This window comes from Lactuca saligna, chromosome 4 (assembly GCF_052625555.1).
Source record: "Lactuca saligna cultivar CGN05327 chromosome 4, ASM5262555v1, whole genome shotgun sequence".
In the NCBI taxonomy this organism is placed as follows: domain Eukaryota; kingdom Viridiplantae; phylum Streptophyta; class Magnoliopsida; order Asterales; family Asteraceae; genus Lactuca; species Lactuca saligna.
Window position 1 is genome coordinate 102,185,492 of NC_136420.1, and position 18,144 is coordinate 102,203,635.

The 18,144-nt window shown below is 38.2% G+C and overlaps 2 protein-coding genes across 2 annotated transcripts; one reads left to right on the forward strand and one right to left on the reverse strand.

Annotated features, from left to right (window-relative positions):
- Positions 1-2,064, forward strand: LOC145039986 (uncharacterized). Its single transcript, XM_078987979.1, has 4 exons — positions 1-594; positions 686-869; positions 1,077-1,302; positions 1,419-2,064. Exons 1-4 carry the CDS (start codon positions 1-3, stop codon positions 2,062-2,064), a joined length of 1,650 nt encoding a protein of 549 aa, XP_078844105.1.
- Positions 2,065-2,779: 715 nt separating this feature from the next.
- Positions 2,780-4,947, reverse strand: LOC145039987 (uncharacterized). Its single transcript, XM_078987980.1, has 4 exons — positions 4,781-4,947; positions 4,296-4,566; positions 3,473-3,846; positions 2,780-3,299 (listed from the first exon to the last, which is right to left on the reverse strand). Exons 1-4 carry the CDS (start codon positions 4,945-4,947, stop codon positions 2,780-2,782), a joined length of 1,332 nt encoding a protein of 443 aa, XP_078844106.1.
- Between the last annotated feature and the right edge of the window lie 13,197 nt (positions 4,948-18,144).

Genomic DNA, 18,144 nt, shown 5'->3' on the forward strand with positions numbered 1-18,144 from the left:
ATGGGTGAGATTCAAAGTTCTCACCATAAGGTCGAAGAAAAATGTCATTTGTTATTGAGAAAAAACCGATCTATTGGTGAAGTTTTGCATAAGCAAACGGAACTTGAGCAAAGTAATTATGAAATTCGATTACGTGCTACAATCCGTAGTTGTAGCTTTTTATTAAAAAATGCATTACCATTTCGTGGACACGATGAGACGGAAAAGTCTAATAATAAAGGACTTTTCATTGAAGTCTTATCTTTGATTAGAGAAGATAATGAGAAGATTTTTAATGTTATTTTAGAAAATACTCCAAAAAATGAAAAGTTGACTTCTCCGACAATTCAAAAAGATATTGTCAATTGTTTTTCAAAAGAGATAATCAAGTCTATTTATGATGAAATTAGTAAAGATGTGTTCGGTATATTAGTTGATGAGTCTAGTGATGTTTCCAAAAAAGAACAAATGGCTATAGTCTTAAGATATGTTGATAGACTTGGGATTGTAAAGGAAAGATTTATCGGAGTTCTTCACGTGTTGGATACATCCTCTTTGACTCTTAAAGCCGCCATCGATACTGTTTTTTCCAATAACAACTTGACTATTGATCAGGTGAGAAATCATAAAATATTTATTCCTTTAATATGATATTAATTTTATTTTTATGTGTTATATTTTTTTATTAATTTTTTCAAATATATAGGTGAGGGGGCAATATTATGATGGAGCAAGTAATATGAGTGGTGCATTCAACGGTTTGAAATCTTTGATTTTAAATGAAAATAGTTCCGCATATTATATACATTGTTTTGCACACCAACTTCAATTAGTAGTTGTGGCGGTTGCAAATAAGCATGATGATGTTGAAGAATTCTTTGAACAACTAGGTTTGGTGGTTACTGTCGTTTGTGGGTCTTGTAAGAGAAAATATATGATATGAGAGATGCAAAAAGAAAGAGTGGCAGCCGAAATTGGTATTGGTGAAACTGAAACAGGAAGAGGGTTGAATCAAGAGATTTCTCTTGTTCGAGCTGGAGATACTAGGTGAGGTTCACATTTTAGAACAATTGTAAGTTTGTTGAATCTGTTTACAGAAGTTGTTACGGTTCTTAAATATGTCAAAGAGGAGGGGTCTACTTTATCTAACCGTAATCAAGCAAATGGTATTTTGTCATATTTCAAAACACTTGATTTCGTGTTTCTTTTACACTTGATGTTGGAAATTCTATGTCTCACGGATACTTTGTCAAAGCATCTTAAAAAAAAAGATCAAAATATTTTGGAAGAGACTTTGTTAGAAAAAGGGACAAAGAAAGCATCGTTTGTTTTTAGAAAAGATGGGTTTCCACAAATTTGGAAGAAAGTATGTGTTTTTAGTGAAAAGAATATTATTAGAATTGTGGACATGTCAGAATATTATGTTACTGTGCTTTTAGTGAAAAGCATAGTATTAGAATTGTGGACATGTCAGAATATTATGTTACCCCACGAAAGCGTAGGACCAATAAGACTAATCAACATCATTTTGAAGTTGTGATTTTTAACACGATTTTGGATATGCAAATTCAAGAATTTGGGGAAAGATTTAGTGAAGTTGGCACGGAGCTGATGGAGAACATGGCGGCTTTGAGTCCTTGTGACTCATTTTCTGGTTTTGATAAAGCAAAGTTATTAAAGTTAAGCGGGATATACAAAAACGATTTTGACGATTCAGAAAGGGTGCAACTTAATGGGCAACTTGATATCTATTATCATTCTTTTCTCCATGATGAAAGATTTTTCAACTTGAAGGGAATTACAGACCTCTCTCGTTTGTTGGTGGAAACTGGAAAGCACCTCTCTTTTCCTTTGGTTTATAGATTATTAAAACTAACTTTGGTTTTGCCCGTCGCAACCGCAACCGTTGAACGGTGTTTTTCTGCGATGAAGTTCTTGAAGACCGATTTGTGTAATAGAATAGGTGATGATTTTATGAATGATGCTTTGATTTGTAGTGTAGAAAAAGAAGCACTAGAGAATGTTAAGACTGAAAATGTAATTAATCGTTTTCGTAAAATGAAAGAACGAAGAGGTGAACTTTAAAACTTAACTTTGCTATAGAAGTTGAAGTTTATATCTAATAAAATTGTGGTTTTTATTTTTTTTTGCTTATTTTATATTACATGATTTTTTTTCTCGGGATACCCCATTATTTTGACCCTAGCTCCGCCACTGTCAACCTCTCCATAAACCTACAATATGGAGGGGTAGTTAGTAAATCTACAATATGAAAGCCAAAAATAGTGATTACCAAAACATACCTCTTTCATAGCAGCCACTGCATTAGCATGTGTATATTCAGACATCAGCAACTCCTATAAAGTAAGTCTTTCACTCACCTTCACCTCATTGTCATCATGTTCTTGTTCCTGAACATCCTCTGTTGCTTGACTCATACCTTGCTTACCATTAGGCGCATGTGTAAAAAGATCAACAAAATCCTCATCACAAGTTAGGGACACATCCTCCTTTGCATTACTCTTATGTTTCTTACCATTAGGTGTTTTATTTGGTGTTTTGTTCCTTGATCCAGACACTTTAGTTTTCCCTCCTCTCCTTGCCATCATCTTAGTCCTTTTCATAGGACTAATATTAGGACCACCTACTTGATTATAAGATTATGAAAATGGGGAGGAGTAACATCACTTCTTGGTACATCAAGCCCACCAACTTGATCACCACATTCTGAAACTGTGGGAGGAGCAACATCACTTCTTAGTATAGTAGGCTCAACTAGAGGGAATTGATTAAAGATAGGTTAGCCTCCCCCATCTTTCCTAGGTTTTCCAATCTTCCTTATTGGGACAGGTGGCTTAGGTACCTCATCATCTGTGCATGAAATCTTATTATGCCCAAGTTGTTGGCATTTTCCACACCTCACAGTCCTAGTAACCTTTAACCTTTGAGAGGGGTATTTGGAATCTTCTGATTCAGATGCATGCTTCACTCTATTTACTTTGGGTCTTCCAGGCATCCTTCTAACTAGGGATGGTAACGGTTTAATAAACTCAGTCATTGGCCACAAGTTGCTTCCACCAACAGGTTGTATGTTCTGACTGTAGGTTGCAACATATTTGTCCATCTGGAACCAAGAAGAAATGAATTCACTTGGATCTTTGTGGACATAGTTGATTGCAGTTCGACTATGCACACATGGTATGCCCGACAACATCCACAAGTTGCAGGTGCAAGTGTGATTGGCTAAATCAACCTTGTATCCATTGTAGCCATACCTAGTCTCAAACACATCACCACCACTTGGCACCACTGTCCACAACCTACACACAAAACAAAAAAAGTACACATATAAATAGATACTTAATATTCTTGGATACATGCCAATAAAAACTTATATTACCTCATATCTTTCCCAAATTCATTAAGCTTCAGTTGTATGTTAGGCCCATAATTACCCCTCCATTTGGTGGCCTCTTGACCTTAATGAAAAAACCTTTTCATAAGGAGAATCCTTATTTCCTCAAGCATTGTGATTATAGGCTTCTTCCTTATTTGTTTGATCATGGCATTGAAGCATTTTGCAACCCCATTCTCTACTGATTCACAAGCATACACATGAGAAAAGAAGGCTCGACACCAAGTTTCAGGTTTCCTTACCATAAGATAATTGTATATTGTTTCTGTTATCTTCTTTATCTTATCTATTGTAGCAAGAAAGTCCCCTTCCACTGTACTCATAGCAGCTTCCCATAACAAACTCTTTAGCTCTAATCCTGTGAATTTCTTTCTAAAGTTTGCAAAGATATGTCTAGCACATTGTCTGTGCTCAACATTAGGGAGTAGGTCTGCCACAGCCTGTAAAAGTCCCTATAATTAACAAACAAACACAACACAACACATGTAAATATTAATGATAGTAACATACAAATATATATATATATATATATATATATATATATATATATATATATATATATATATATATTGTATACTAGTGTATGTTGTGGTACCTTGTGTTGGTCTGAGATTACAACCAATCCATTGCCAGCACCAAGATCCAAATCAGCAACCAAATTATCAATGAACTAGGTCCAGTTTTCCTTATTCTCAACATTCACAACTGCCCATGCTATTGGGTAGACATGGTTGTTTGCATCCCTCCTAATAACAGTTAAAATCTCCCCCTTAACCTGACCCTTCAAGAAACTACCATCTAGTCCTATTACCCTTATATATCATATGCTCCATCCATTTCTGAAAGCCTTGAAGCCAACATAAAACCTTTTGAAATAGTTAAACCCCAAATTACTTTCTACCCCCACCAAGCAAGTTGTACCCGGATTACTCAACCTGATTGCAACTGCATAGTCCCAAACCTTGGCATAGTGGTCTTCTAACTTCCCTTCTATCATCCCCATTGCAGCATCCCTTGCTCTTTGGCATTGACCAATAGATACACTCACTAAAAACCTGTGTAGCACATCTGCTTGCATCTCTAGCAATGTCATCTTGGACTTCATGATTACATCTTTCAGGTAGTGTTTGGCTAACCAACTGCTAGTAACTAAGGAACCAAAATGATAATTCCTATCACACAGATGCATTTCATTACAAAATTTTATCTGGAATGTTCTTTCATTGTACTTCCATCCAGCTGCAACCTTAAATGGACACTGCATTTTGTTATTATCATTTTTATCCCTGGTTCCACTACCACACTTAGCTAAAACCCTTACTCTATCACTTTTTTTCAAAATAAATTTGGTACCCTCCATGGACTGCATAGTTAGTTAAAGCAAACCTGAGTTGAGTAGGGGATTCATGACAGTCTCCTAATCGGGGCCTCATCTCTTTGCAATCAACATTGGGATCATGCACCCTATACTCCACACCAACATCTTCATTGTCCTCATCTAAGTGGGCATGCTCTTTTTGTTGGACACCAGGAATATCTCCATCATCTACCATTCCATCAATACTCCTCCTTAATACGTTTTCATCACATAATAAGTTAAGAAACTGATCATCACATAGTCTTGAGGGGGCTTTGAAAGTTTCTTCAGAAAAAATCCAAGAAGCTAAAGTCAAATGCATCTTCATCGGAGTCAAAGTCTGGAAGATATGTCTTCTCAGGGATCTTAGGCCCTTTAGGCTTCTTAGTTCCAGAAGTAGAAGCCATCTGTTTCATAAAAAAAACAAAAACACAACTTGTTAGTTCAAACTTGGAACTCCATAAACGAAGAACCACCCTCATAATCATCAATTTCTTGTTTCCATACACGTACCTTTCTACTCCAACCTTACTTCACCAACGATTTCAGAGCTTCAAGTTGCGAAATTGGGGACTGTGAAACTCTTATCAGCGTCAAAACCTTCTCGAATGCATGAAAAACCCTTTAGCAGTGATGGTTCGTGAAAGGCGATGGCTACGAAATAGCTTAGTGGTGACCGGATGGTACAGGTTACCTGCTGGTGACTGGCTCTTTGCCCTCAAATGATAACTTAAAGAAAATGTCATGGTTACAATAAATGAAAAATTAAATTCATGGATTTTTCCAATTTAGTGCCAAAAACATGGGACTTTTGTGATATTAACCCTTTTCAACATTACCCTAAAATTATTCATCCAATCAGGGGTAAGGTGTCAAATCATGTGACCCTGATATTGGAGATCAATATGTTGGGGGTTGTTCTGAGCCTGAAGTACCAGTAGGCTTTAAGGAGTCTTTAAAGTTTGTTTTGCATAGAAACTAAGGAGTAGAGCACGGTCTTGAGTGGTCTGGTGGAGGAATCAACTACCAGATGTTTGGGTAGGGTGACTCTTATGGATTAACTGATTTTGCATAAAAAGTGCTTGATTATATTTCGTACCAAATTATATTGATATGTTATGCAAGAAAGCAACAATAATGTGTGATTTTCATTGTCATTGGTATATAGATGTTCACTGCACATGAGATGTAATTGAAGGTATATGCGGTTCATGTATTATCAGTTAAATATTGTCCAAAAACTAAATAATCTATTATAATTTTGTAATTGAAGGTGTGTCTCGGGTGAAGTGATCAATTTCTAGGGTGTCTCTTCCCATTATCGTAGCTCATCCCTTCTTCTGTATGTTAGAGGTGGTCATATTTGATATTGATTTTAGTGTGTTGACTTTTAATTTTTTTTACAAGCTTTGAAAAGGGCTTGGGGAGAAAATAGATCATGTAAGGCTACTCATGCCTTCCCTCTCTTTCGTTTTGTTATTTTTTTCATTTATTGTTTTGATTGTGCCATCTGTAACAGGGAATATAATTGATAAGTAAATTCTAATTCTTCCTCTTCAATCAGGGTATCGGGCTACTGATAAAGTATTCCAGTTGAAGATTCATATTTCCCTTCATGTTTTTCAGGCACGATTAATAGCTAATGTTCATAATCAAAGTGATGGTGATATCACGGAGATTAATTAGCTTAAGTTAACGAGTATTCTCTGTTCTAGATCAAGATGCCAAATTGCAATAATAATAATTCTTATATTTTCAATTTTTGGGTCAAGGATTATATGAAAAGGTGATTTTCCTTTTCAGTTATTAGACTTTTTTTCCCATACCAACTGATCAAAAGTTGGTAGAATTTGTTTAGATGTAAAATTTGCTCAACTAACTCATACAATAGATTCAGGAGGTTACTTTGTGTTATAATTATGAATTTTTGATTGCAAGATGTGAAAATCGAAGTTCTCAAAGTATTGGAAGTTGGTCCTTATGGTGTTAAGTAAAATCTTTACAACATTTAGTCGTTTCAAATAGTTAAAAATAACTATAGTAGAGTTTTTGGAATACAATACCTAATTAATAAAAAAAATCCAAAAGTACAGTGTGTACTATAAATATAAGGGAATGAAAGCACGTTGCTACAATATATGTGTCTTTGGTAGGGCTAAACCAAAAATGGAAAACAAAAGAAATATTATGCAATTCCGGTTAGCGCTACACACCGCTCCACTGAAAGCCAATGCCACCACACCTCCCCAAACAACGAACATGAGGTTTTGTTGATGCTTCTACTATACTTTCCCAACTTTAGTGTTTTGAATTTAAGGATCTGATTTTGTATGTGTGTGTGTGTGTTTTACAGAAAATCTGGAAAATCAAAAGGTTAAAAACTTGTTGGAGAAGGCGGGAAAAAGCTCAACGCACCTTACCTGTAACACCCCAAAAGTTCAAGCCAAATTAAAACTTTTTAAATCAATTAGAAACCAATAGTTGTTACCAATTTGTTTTAAAAATAATTGTATATCAGAGTATCCCAGAAACATAGTCATAAAAGGTGAGGACCTGTACGATCACGCCTTTGCCTTCCTACGATCACCTGATGTACCTGAAACTGTAAGCCCGAGGCTTAGTGAGTTCCCCTAAAATATCGATACACATACAGTCCATATAACAATATTAGCAATATCATAACATAAAAAACTGAACAACATGCAATTGGTCCATAGGTTTACACATTGGATTTCCCCTGGGCCCATAATGTAAGTCTGGATTGCCTATCGGGCCCACAACTCACATCTGGCTTGCCACCGAGCCCACAGTATGAGTCTCCCTTAGCCCATATCTGGAATGTTCTTGGGTTTGTTGGTTACCGCACAGAGCAGTATCACCTCAACCCATCCCACATAACATATCAACATATAACATAACCACTAAGCACACATATAATCATATAACAACACATGTAGTCCTACAGATCTACCTAACTGGCATACCACTAGCATGAAACACTAACTTCATACTCAACATACTAACACTACTAGGATAACACATCTAATGGGCCGACCTTGGTGCCTTAGACCCCTTAGTATAGTGAGGTAACTCACCTGGCATTGCTACAATCCCACAGATAAAACTCCAGCTGCTGATTGATAGGTTCCCGAACTGTCAACATCAAACAATACCCAATTAATAATTGGGTTCCAAGCCCAAAGTCCAACTCACACTACAAAAACCCAAAAGTCAAATAATAGGCCAAAGCCCAACATATGACCCAATTTTTCAAATTGGGCCCAGACCTCTACATGGTCTTTCCTTAAGGTCCATCCGAGTATTCCAATCTAATTCCCATGGCCAATATCACATGATCATAAAAGGCCCAATTATGACCCATCTATGGCCCAATTTTCCAAATTAGGCCCAAGTCCTCACATAGACCTTATTCTAAAGCCCACCTAATTACTTTGGTCCATTAACATGTTCTTGGATGGCCCACTAATAGTCCAATCGCCAAAGCCCAATAGGAAAGCCTAATTCAAGTCCCGAGTGAGATTAGGGCTTTTACATGAAATGATGATTAGTGTTAAGTGTCTCAAATACTACAACATTACTTAGGTTGAGCCTCAACCATTGAAGGTTTTGTCTATTGCTGTTAAGATTATGGTCTCCAGAATGGTCGGACATGCATTAATCAGTAAACTAGGATAATGCATTATATCAGCTCAATATCTATGCATAATGTTGTAGTAGTTGAAATGAGGTTTCCGAATATATAAAGAATGCCGAAATCCGAGTTATAACGAAGAAGTTATGACCTGTCGAAGTTTCGCGACAGAACCGGCAACGCTAAACGACATAAAAAGTGAAATTTACGTTAGAGCGATATTTAGCCTTAATAATCTAAACGAAATTCATAGAGTGTGTTAAACCGAGAGCGTGCATAAAAAGAACGCCCAAATCGGACTTCGTATGAGGAAGTTATGATTTTTCGAAGTTTCGACTTAGCAGTATGCAGCCCGAATACTCGATTTGAGATCGGACGGTTTTTAGCCGAAACAATCTAAACGAGAATCGAAGATCTCATTAATTGTAGTGAAACGATGAAAAGATAGGCGAAAACGGACGTTAGATGAAGAAGTTATGATTTTATAACGGAGTTTTCCTGTCCCAGCCTACTAAAAATAAATAATAAAAATAAAGTCAAAATTAGCCGACGGTGTCTAAACGAAAGTTGTAGAGCGTAGTCGCACCTATGCGGGGATATAAAGAACGTCGAAAACGGATTCGTATGAAGGAGATATGAATTTTTGAAGTTTATTAAATATTTTCAGATTTAAATATAAATTTTCGATATTATCCAAGGGGGGGAGTCACCGGGCTTATCCAGGTTACGCCCATCGTAACCTAAGATTACGCCCAGCGTAATGTGGGTTTCAGCCCCCTATAAAAGGAAGCCGAGGCTGCCTTATTCCTTTGCTCATTTCTCTTCTTTCTCTCGCGTTTTTGCATCGTTTTTTGTGCAAGAATTATCCTGAAGCCCCGATATCATTCTCGAGCCCCGAAGCAAGTCCCGAAGCCCCGAAGATCCCGAGAAGTGTGATTCCCGAGCCGAAGATCTGCCTGCAAGGAGCCCGGTTTTTGTGAAGATCTTCCAGATCTACCGAAGAATACTACTTCTACAAGTCGTAGTGCTGTCCGATCATTTCCTGATCAAGTGAGTGTGTAGTTACCTTCTTCTAACGCATAATTATGAAGTATTTTGTACGAAATACGTGTTATGTGTATATTTGGTTGTTATATGCGTGAATGTATATTCACTTTCTTTTATCTCATAGATCCGATTTATTCTCTATGAAATATGTGTTATGTGTGTGTGCCTCATATGTTATGCGGAATATGTATTGATTGAACATGCTATGCATGTTTTAAACTATGTATATATATATATATATATATATATATATATATATATATATATATCTACTAAAATGTTGGGTAGAACATGGGTAGATAGTTGATGTGTGATAAACAAATGAGAGGCCTCGATGTTGTTGTTGACCTAGTTATTCAGTGGAGTATGGATAACGACCACAGACTCCTTCTATACAGTCTTGTGGAACGCTAGCAGGTTCATAACCTGTAGGTGTTGTGAACGACGTGTTCACCGGTGTACTCTATCCCCCTCATGGTTGCCTTTAGGATATCTATTGTTAAGGAAACCCCTTAGCAGTAATGTCCGTCCCGATGAAAATCCTAGATTAGGTCCCTTGAGATAGATGTTGTTTTAGGGACGTAAAGTGAGGATAACGGGAATGGGTAATCGGGTTATTGTTGGTTGGTGAAAATAAATATAATTTATTTATTGTGGGTTGAAAACCCTATATGCTCACCAGGCTCCTAAGCCTGACCCACTCAGTTTTATTTGTATTACAGGAAGTGGCGCAAGGGCATAAGATGGATGAATCATCGAGTTGTTTTGTTTGCAAGTCTGTATATGTATATATTTGATGAATAACTTGTAATATTATTGTTTATGCTTTATGTTCTGTATCGGAACATGACATCCCGAGTTTTGATTATATAATGAAAATGCATCTCTTGATGAAATGCTTTGATAAATATTATCTTATCATATTTTGTTTTTGGGAACAATTTCCGCAACTCTTTTAAATCAAAAGGATTTACTCTGAAATTATTTTAAGAAGCATAAATGAAAACGGTCTTTTCTGGCCGTGATTTTTGGGGATGTCACAGTTGGTATCAGAGCATTAGTTTAAGTGAACTAGGAATTTGTAGGATTTATAGACTTAAACTTAGAATGCTAAGTGGAGATTGCGAGGTGTGTGTCTGTTAAATTTTAGACAGAAGCACTAGTTTATTTTAGGAAAGTTGCCTAAAATGCTTTTATGTGCTAAATGTTATATGTTGCCATATATGAATTATTTGTTCGGATCTATGGTCTATTGCCGACCGGATCTGGAAACCTTATGTGTGTAGGATTTTAAGCGTATGTCTACGGTATTAGAACTAACATGTAAACATTTCGGAGTGATAAGGATGATTTGAATATCTATCGTGAATGAGGATCTAATTTACCTTATTCGGTGTATAGATAAAAAACGGTGAGAACAAGAAGCGGTGTTGGAAACGCGGATGAAAACGGGAATCAACCGCCAGTAATTGAGCAAGCACCTATTGTAGCAGTAACACCAGAACCAATAACAATGGTTGGGGTGCAAGCCATGATTCAGGCTATGTTAGCCAAACAAAGGGATGAGATGCGACAGATGTTGCATGATAATAGGGACGAACCTATCATGCCTATTGAGGAACCTGAATTGATTCCTGAGCAATCAGAGGAAGGAAACAATAGTCGCATTATGAGTCAAGTTGGGACTCAAGGAGAACGAAGGAACGATCCAGAAAGGAGAAACAACAAGGATGGGAGAATGTACAAGAATTTCTTGGGTGCCAAGCCACCAAGTCTTTCTGGAAGCCCGAAGCTTATTGAGATAATGGATTGGATCTCTGAAATGGAGATGGTATTTGAAAGTTGCGATTGTAGCAACAAGCAGAAGACTGTTTTCGCAGTTAGACAACTGAAGACTGGAGTCTTGAGTTGGTGAAAGTTGTTGGCAGATACTATGCCACGAGGGGAAGCCCAGAAAATGTCATGGGAGGAGTTCTTGGAACAACTAAGGGTGCAGTATTGTTCAGAGATAGATCTGATTGATCTGAACAATAAGTTCCAAAACTTGAAGAAGGGGAGGATGAGCATATATGAATATGCTACTGCATTCACTGAGAAAATGAAGTTATTTCCATACCTAGTGCCAATGGAACTCTCCAAGATTAAGAGGTTTGCTAATGGACTGCCTGCCGACTTTGGTCCGACAGTCAAGATGGCAACTACTCTAAAAACAGTTGTTCGAGCAGCTAAAAATATGGAGGCCTAGCAGAAGGAAAAGGGTTTGGAGAGGATAGAGGTTGGTGAAAAGAGGAAGTTCAATGGAACTTCAGGGTCCAACAAGAAACACAAGTTCTCGAAGTCTGGCTCGAGGGGAGGTGGAGGCGAAGCCAAGTGGTGCGACAAATGTAAGAAGAAGCATCATGGAAATGTGAGGTAGTGGCCACATACTACAAATATGGAAAGCCAGGGCACTATACCAATGAATGCACCCTCTCTAAGAAAGTTTGCTATGGTTATGGTGAGGAGGGACACATGTCGAGGGACTGGCCGAAGAAGAAGGAGGCAGCTAGACCCAACATTCCGCCAAAGCCGAAGGCGAGAGCATTCCAGATGACACTGGAAGCTGCTAAAGATGAAGTTGATGTCGCTTCAGGTACCTTTCTCGTAAACACATTGCCTGCCCAATTTTTATTTGATTATGGAGCCAACTACTCCTTTATTTCGCATGAATTTGGTAGGAAACTAGCTTTGCCTGTTGATAGACTAGATAATGCCTTATTAGTCGAAGTTTCTAGTGGCAAGTTTGTACCTGTTAGCCATCGTATGAAAGACATCTTAATTGACTTGAATGGGAATAAGTTCCACGATGAATTATTGCCTATTGAACTAAACGGTTTCGACATCGTGCTTGGAATGGATTGGCTTAGCGCCAATGACGCCGATATATTGTGCAAGAAGAAGATAGTCAAAGTAAACCCACCTGGGAAAGAGTCGTTTATGGTGTATAGAGATAAACGCAGAGTAAATTTTGGAATCATTTCATTGATGAAATCTAGAAAGTGTTTGGCCAAAGGATGTACATCGTATCTAGCATTCGTGATCGATGCTAAGAAGGAGAAAAAGGCGATGCAGAGCATTCCTGTTGTATGTGATTATCCGGAAGTATTTCCCGAAGATCTTCCCGGATTACCGCCTGATAGACAAGTGGAGTTTAGAATAGACTTGTTACGAGGGACGACGCCAATAGAAAAAGCACCTTATCGATTAGCACCGACGGAGATGAAGGAGCTGATGATGAAACTTCAGGAGTTATTGGACAAAGGTTTCATTAGACCTAGTTCATCACCATGGGGAGCTCCGGTGTTATTCGTGAAGAAGAAAGATAGAAGTATGATAATGTGCATTGATTATAGAGAGCTGAACAAGGCAACAATAAAGAATAGATATCCGTTGTCGAGGATTGATGACATGTTCGATCAACTTCAAGGGTCGAGCTATTTCTCAAATATCAATCTTAGGTCAGGGTATCATCAGCTGAAAGTAAGAGAGCAGGATATAGAGAAGACTGCGTTCAGAACACGATATGGGCACTATGAGTTTTTGGTTATGTCGTTTGGACTAACCAATGCTCCAGCAGCATTCATGGATTTAATGAACAGGGTTTGTAATCCTTTCCTAGATAAATCTATGATAGTGTTCATAGATGACATTCTGATTTATTCGAAAAGCCAAGAGGAGCATGGCAGACACTTGCGAGAAGTGTTAGAAGTTTTGAAGAAGGAGAAGTTGTATGCAAAGTTCTCCAAATGTGATTTTTGGATTAGAGAAGTCCAATTCTTGGGTCACATGGTCAACCAAGAAGGGATAATGGTTGATCCAGCGAAGATCGAAGCCGTGATGAAGTGGGAACAACCAAAAAGTCCAACGGAGATCCGAAGCTTTTTAGGATTAGCCGGATATTACCGAAGGTTTATCCAAGGCTTTTCTTCGATCGCTAGTCCATTAACAGCTTTGACCCACAAGGGAGCTACTTATGCTTAGAGTGATAAGCATAAAGAAGCGTTCGAGAAGCTAAACAAGAAACTATGCGAGGCATCAATACTTTCTCTACCCGATGGAGTTGAAGACTTCGCTGTTTATAGCGATGCGTCTGTTGTTGGATTGGGTTGTGTTTTGACCCAAAGAGATAAGGTGATCGCGTATGCATCTCGACAACTGAAAGAACATGAAAGGAACTACCCGACTCATGATTTGGAGTTGGCAGCGGTAGTTTTCGCTTTGAAAATATGGAGGCATTACCTCTATGGCACAAAGTGCAAACTTTTCACTAATCATAAGAGTCTCCAATATCTCTTCGGTTAGAAGGAATTGAATATGAGGCAACGACGCTGGCTAGAATTGCTTAAGGACTACGACTGTGAGATACTTTACCACCCTGGTAAAGCAAATGTTGTTGCTGATGCTCTCAGTCGGAAAGTCAATGTTGAAAGAAAAAGGCCAAGAGCGTTGAGAATTGAAGTTGTCTCGACCATTGTGGAAAGTATAAAGAAAGCTCAAGAGGAAGCTTCTGAGAAGAATGACCGAAAGGAGGAACGTTTAGGCAAAACATTGGTGTTCGGTATAAACAGTCATGGACTGAAGGTGTTCCAAGATCGGATTTGGATACTTAAGACAGGAGGAGTCAGAGATCTTCTGATGGAAGAAGCTCACAAGACCATGTACTCGATTCATCTCGGTAGCACTAAAATGTATAGGGACCTGAAACCCTACTACCGGTGGCCGACGATGAAGCTTGATGTTGCAAAGTATGTGGCTGAGTGTGTGACTTGTGCGAGAGTCAAGACACAACATCAGAAACCGTACGGGAGTTTAGAACCATTGCCTGAGCCTATGGGTAAGTGGGAAGACATTGCTATGGTGTTTGTCATTAAACTGCACAGAGAATGGTCACGACATGATTTGGGTGGTATTTGATCGATTCACTAAGAGTGCGCATTTCATAGCAGCCAAGGAGAAATGGTCTATGGAGAAGCTTGCGAATTCTTATGTGAAGGAAATTGTGAGACTTCACGGTGTTCCGCTAACGATTGTGTCAGATTGTGATAGTCGTTTCACCTCAAGATTTTGGAAAAGTCTACAAGAGGAATTGGGTACCAAGTTGTGTTTAAGTACAGCTTACCAACCGCAGACTGATGGTTAGAGCGAACGAACAATACAAACACTTGAAGATATGCTAAGAGCATGTACCTTAGAATTCCAAGGTAACTGGGACAAACATTTACCTTTGGTAGAATTTTCCTATAATAATAGTTTTCACTCGAGCATAAAGATGACACTTTATCAAGCCTTGGACATAAGTGTCGTACGCTGTCTTATTGGCTTGAGGCTGGGGAAAAGCAGTTTATGGGACCGGTGATAGTCCATCAAACTGCTGAAAAGTTGAAAATAATTAGGGAAAGAATGTTAGCAGCTTAGGATCGTCAAAAGAGTTATGCTGACAACAAGCGAAGACCGATGACTTTTGAAGTTGGAGATTCGGTCTTACTTAAAGTCTCTCCGTGGAAAGGACTTATAAGATTTGGTAAAAGGGGAAAATTAAGTCCAAGGTTTATTGGACCGTTTAAAGTTCTTCAGAGGATTGGGAACCAGGCTTATAAGCTCGAACTACCAGAAGAACTAAATGGAATTCATAACACTTTCCATGTGTGTTATTTGAGGAAGTTCACGGGAGAAGTTCCCGACATGATTCAACTTTCGGAGTTGAGAATCGATGAGAACAAAAGGTTGATTGAAGAACCAGAGGAAATTTTTGACCGAAAGACTAAGAAATTGCGACGCAAGATGGTCGAGTTAGTGCTTGTCCGATGGAAACACACTAATGGGCCAAATCTCACTTGGGAGACGGAGAGTGACATGATGAGTCGCCACCCGCATTTGTTCGTTGATGTGTGATTCCGAGGACGGAATCATTCTAAGGTGGAGAGAATTGTAACGCCTGTGTTTCTGGGCTTGTCATTAATGTTGATATAATAGTCTAGGTTAAACTTTGTAACCCGTTTTGAAATAATAAAAGTGTATTATTTGAGTATTATGTGTTTTGTGATTAACTATGTAACTTAATTGAATTAAGAATAAAAATACACATCAAAATTAAATGTTATATTAGCTCGATATCTATGGATAATGTTGTAGTAGTTGAAATGAGGTTTCCGAATATATAAAGAATGCCGAAATCCGAGTTATAACGAAGAAGTTATGACCTGTCGAAGTTTCGCGACAGAACCGGCAACGCTGAACGACGTAAAAAGTGAAATTTACGTTAGACCGATATTTAGCCTTAATAATCTAAACGAAAGTCATAGAGTGTGTTAAACCGAGAGCGTACATAAAAAGAACGCCCAAATCGGACTTCGTATGAGGAAGTTATGATTTTTCGAAGTTTCGACTTAGCAGTATGCAGCCCAAATACTCGATTTGAGATCGGACGGTTTTTAGCCGAAACAATCTAAACGAGAATCGAAGATCTCATTAATTGTAGTGAAATGATGAAAAGATAGGTGAAAACGGACGTCAGTTGAAGAAGTTATGATTTTATAACGGAATTTTCCTGTCCCAGCCTACTAAAAATAAATAATAAAAATAAAGTCAAAATTAGCCGACGGTGTCTAAACGAAAGTTGTAGAGCGTAGTATCACCTACGCGGGGATATAAAGAACGTCGAAAACGGATTCGTATGAAGGAGATATGAATTTTTGAAGTTTATTAAATATTTTCGATATTAGATTTAAATATAAATTTTCGATATTATCCAAGGGGGGAGTCACCGGGCTTATCCAGGTTACGCCCATCGTAACCTAAGATTACGCCCAGCGTAATGTGGGTTTCAGCCCAGCGTAATGTGGGTTTCAGCCCCCTATAAAAGGAAGTCGAGGCTGCCTTATTCCTTTGCTCACTTCTCTTCTTTCTCTCGCGTTTTTGCATCGTTTTTTGTGCAAGAATTATCCCGAAGCCCCGGTATCATTCCCGAGCCCTGAAGCAAGTCCCGAAGCCCTGAAGATCCTGAGAAGTGTGATTCCCAAGCCGAAGCTCTGCCCGCGAGGAGCCCGGTTTTTGTGAAGATCTTCCAGATCTACCGAAGAATACTACTTCTACAAGTCGTAGTGTTGTCCGATCATCTCCTGATCAAGTGAGTGTGTAGTTACCTGCTTCCAACGCATAATTATGAAGTATTTTGTACGAAATACGTGTTATGTGTATATTTGGTTGTTATATGCGTGAATGTATATTCACTTTCTTTTATCTCATAGATCCGATTTATTCTCTATGAAATATGTGTTATGTGTGTGTGCCTCATCTGTTATGCGGAATATGTATTGATTGAACATGATATGCATGTTTTAAACTATGTATAAAAATATATATATTTTTATCTACTAATATGTTGGGTAGAACATGGGTAGATAGTTGATGTGTGATAAACAAATGAGAGGCCTCGATGTTGTTATTGACCTAGTTATTCAGCGGAGTATGGATAACGACCACAGACTCCTTCTAGACAGTCTTGTGGAACGCTAGCAGGTTCATAACATGTAGGTGTTGTGAACGACGTGTTCACTGGTGTACTCTATCCCCCTCATGGTTGCCTTTAGGATATCTATTGTTAAGGAAACCCCTTAGCAGTAATGTCCATCCCGATGAAAATCCTAGATTAGGTCCCTTGAGATAGATGTTGTTTTAGGGACGTAAAGTGAGGATAACGGGAATGGGTAATTGGGTTATTGTTGGTTGGTGAAATTAAATATAATTTATTTATTGTGGGTTGAAAACCCTATATGCTCACCAGGCTCCTAAGCCTGACCCACTCAGTTTTATTTGTATTACAGGAAGTGGCGCAAGGGCATAAGATGGATGAATCATCGAGTTGTTTTGTTTGCAAGTCTGTATATGTATATATTTGATGAATGACTTGTAATGTTATCGTTTATGCTTTATGGTCTGTATCGGAACATGACATCCCGAGTTTTGATTATATAATGAAAATGCATATCTTGATGAAATGCTTTGATAAATACTATCTTATCATATTTTGTTTTTAGGAACAAATTCAGCAACTCTTTTAAATCAAAAGGATTTACTCTGAAATTATTTTAAGAAGCATAAATGAAAACGGTCCTTTCTTGCCGTGATTTTTGGGGATGTCACAGCATCCCACATAACATATCAACATATAACATAACCACTGAGCATGCAGATAATCATACCCAATTAATAATTGGGTTCAGCTGCTGGTTGAGAGGTTCCCAAACTGTCAACAGCAAACAATACCCAATTAATATTTGGGTTCCAAACCCAAAGTCCAACTCACACTACAAAAACCCAAAAGTCAGATAATAGGTCAAAGCCCAACATATGGCCCAACTTTTCAAATTGGGCCCAGACCTCTACATGGTCTTTCCTTAAGGTCCATCCGAGTATTACAATCTAATTCCCATGCCCCAATATCACATGATCATAAAAGGCCCAATTATGGCCCATCTATGGCCTAATTTTCCAAATTGGGCCCAAGTCCTCACATAGGTCTTTTTCTAAAGCCCACCTAATTACTTTGGTCCATTAACATGTTCTTGGATGGCCCAACAATAGTCCAATCGCCAAAGCCCAATAGGAAGGCCTAATTCAAGTCCCGAGTGAGATTAGGGCTTTCACATGAAATGA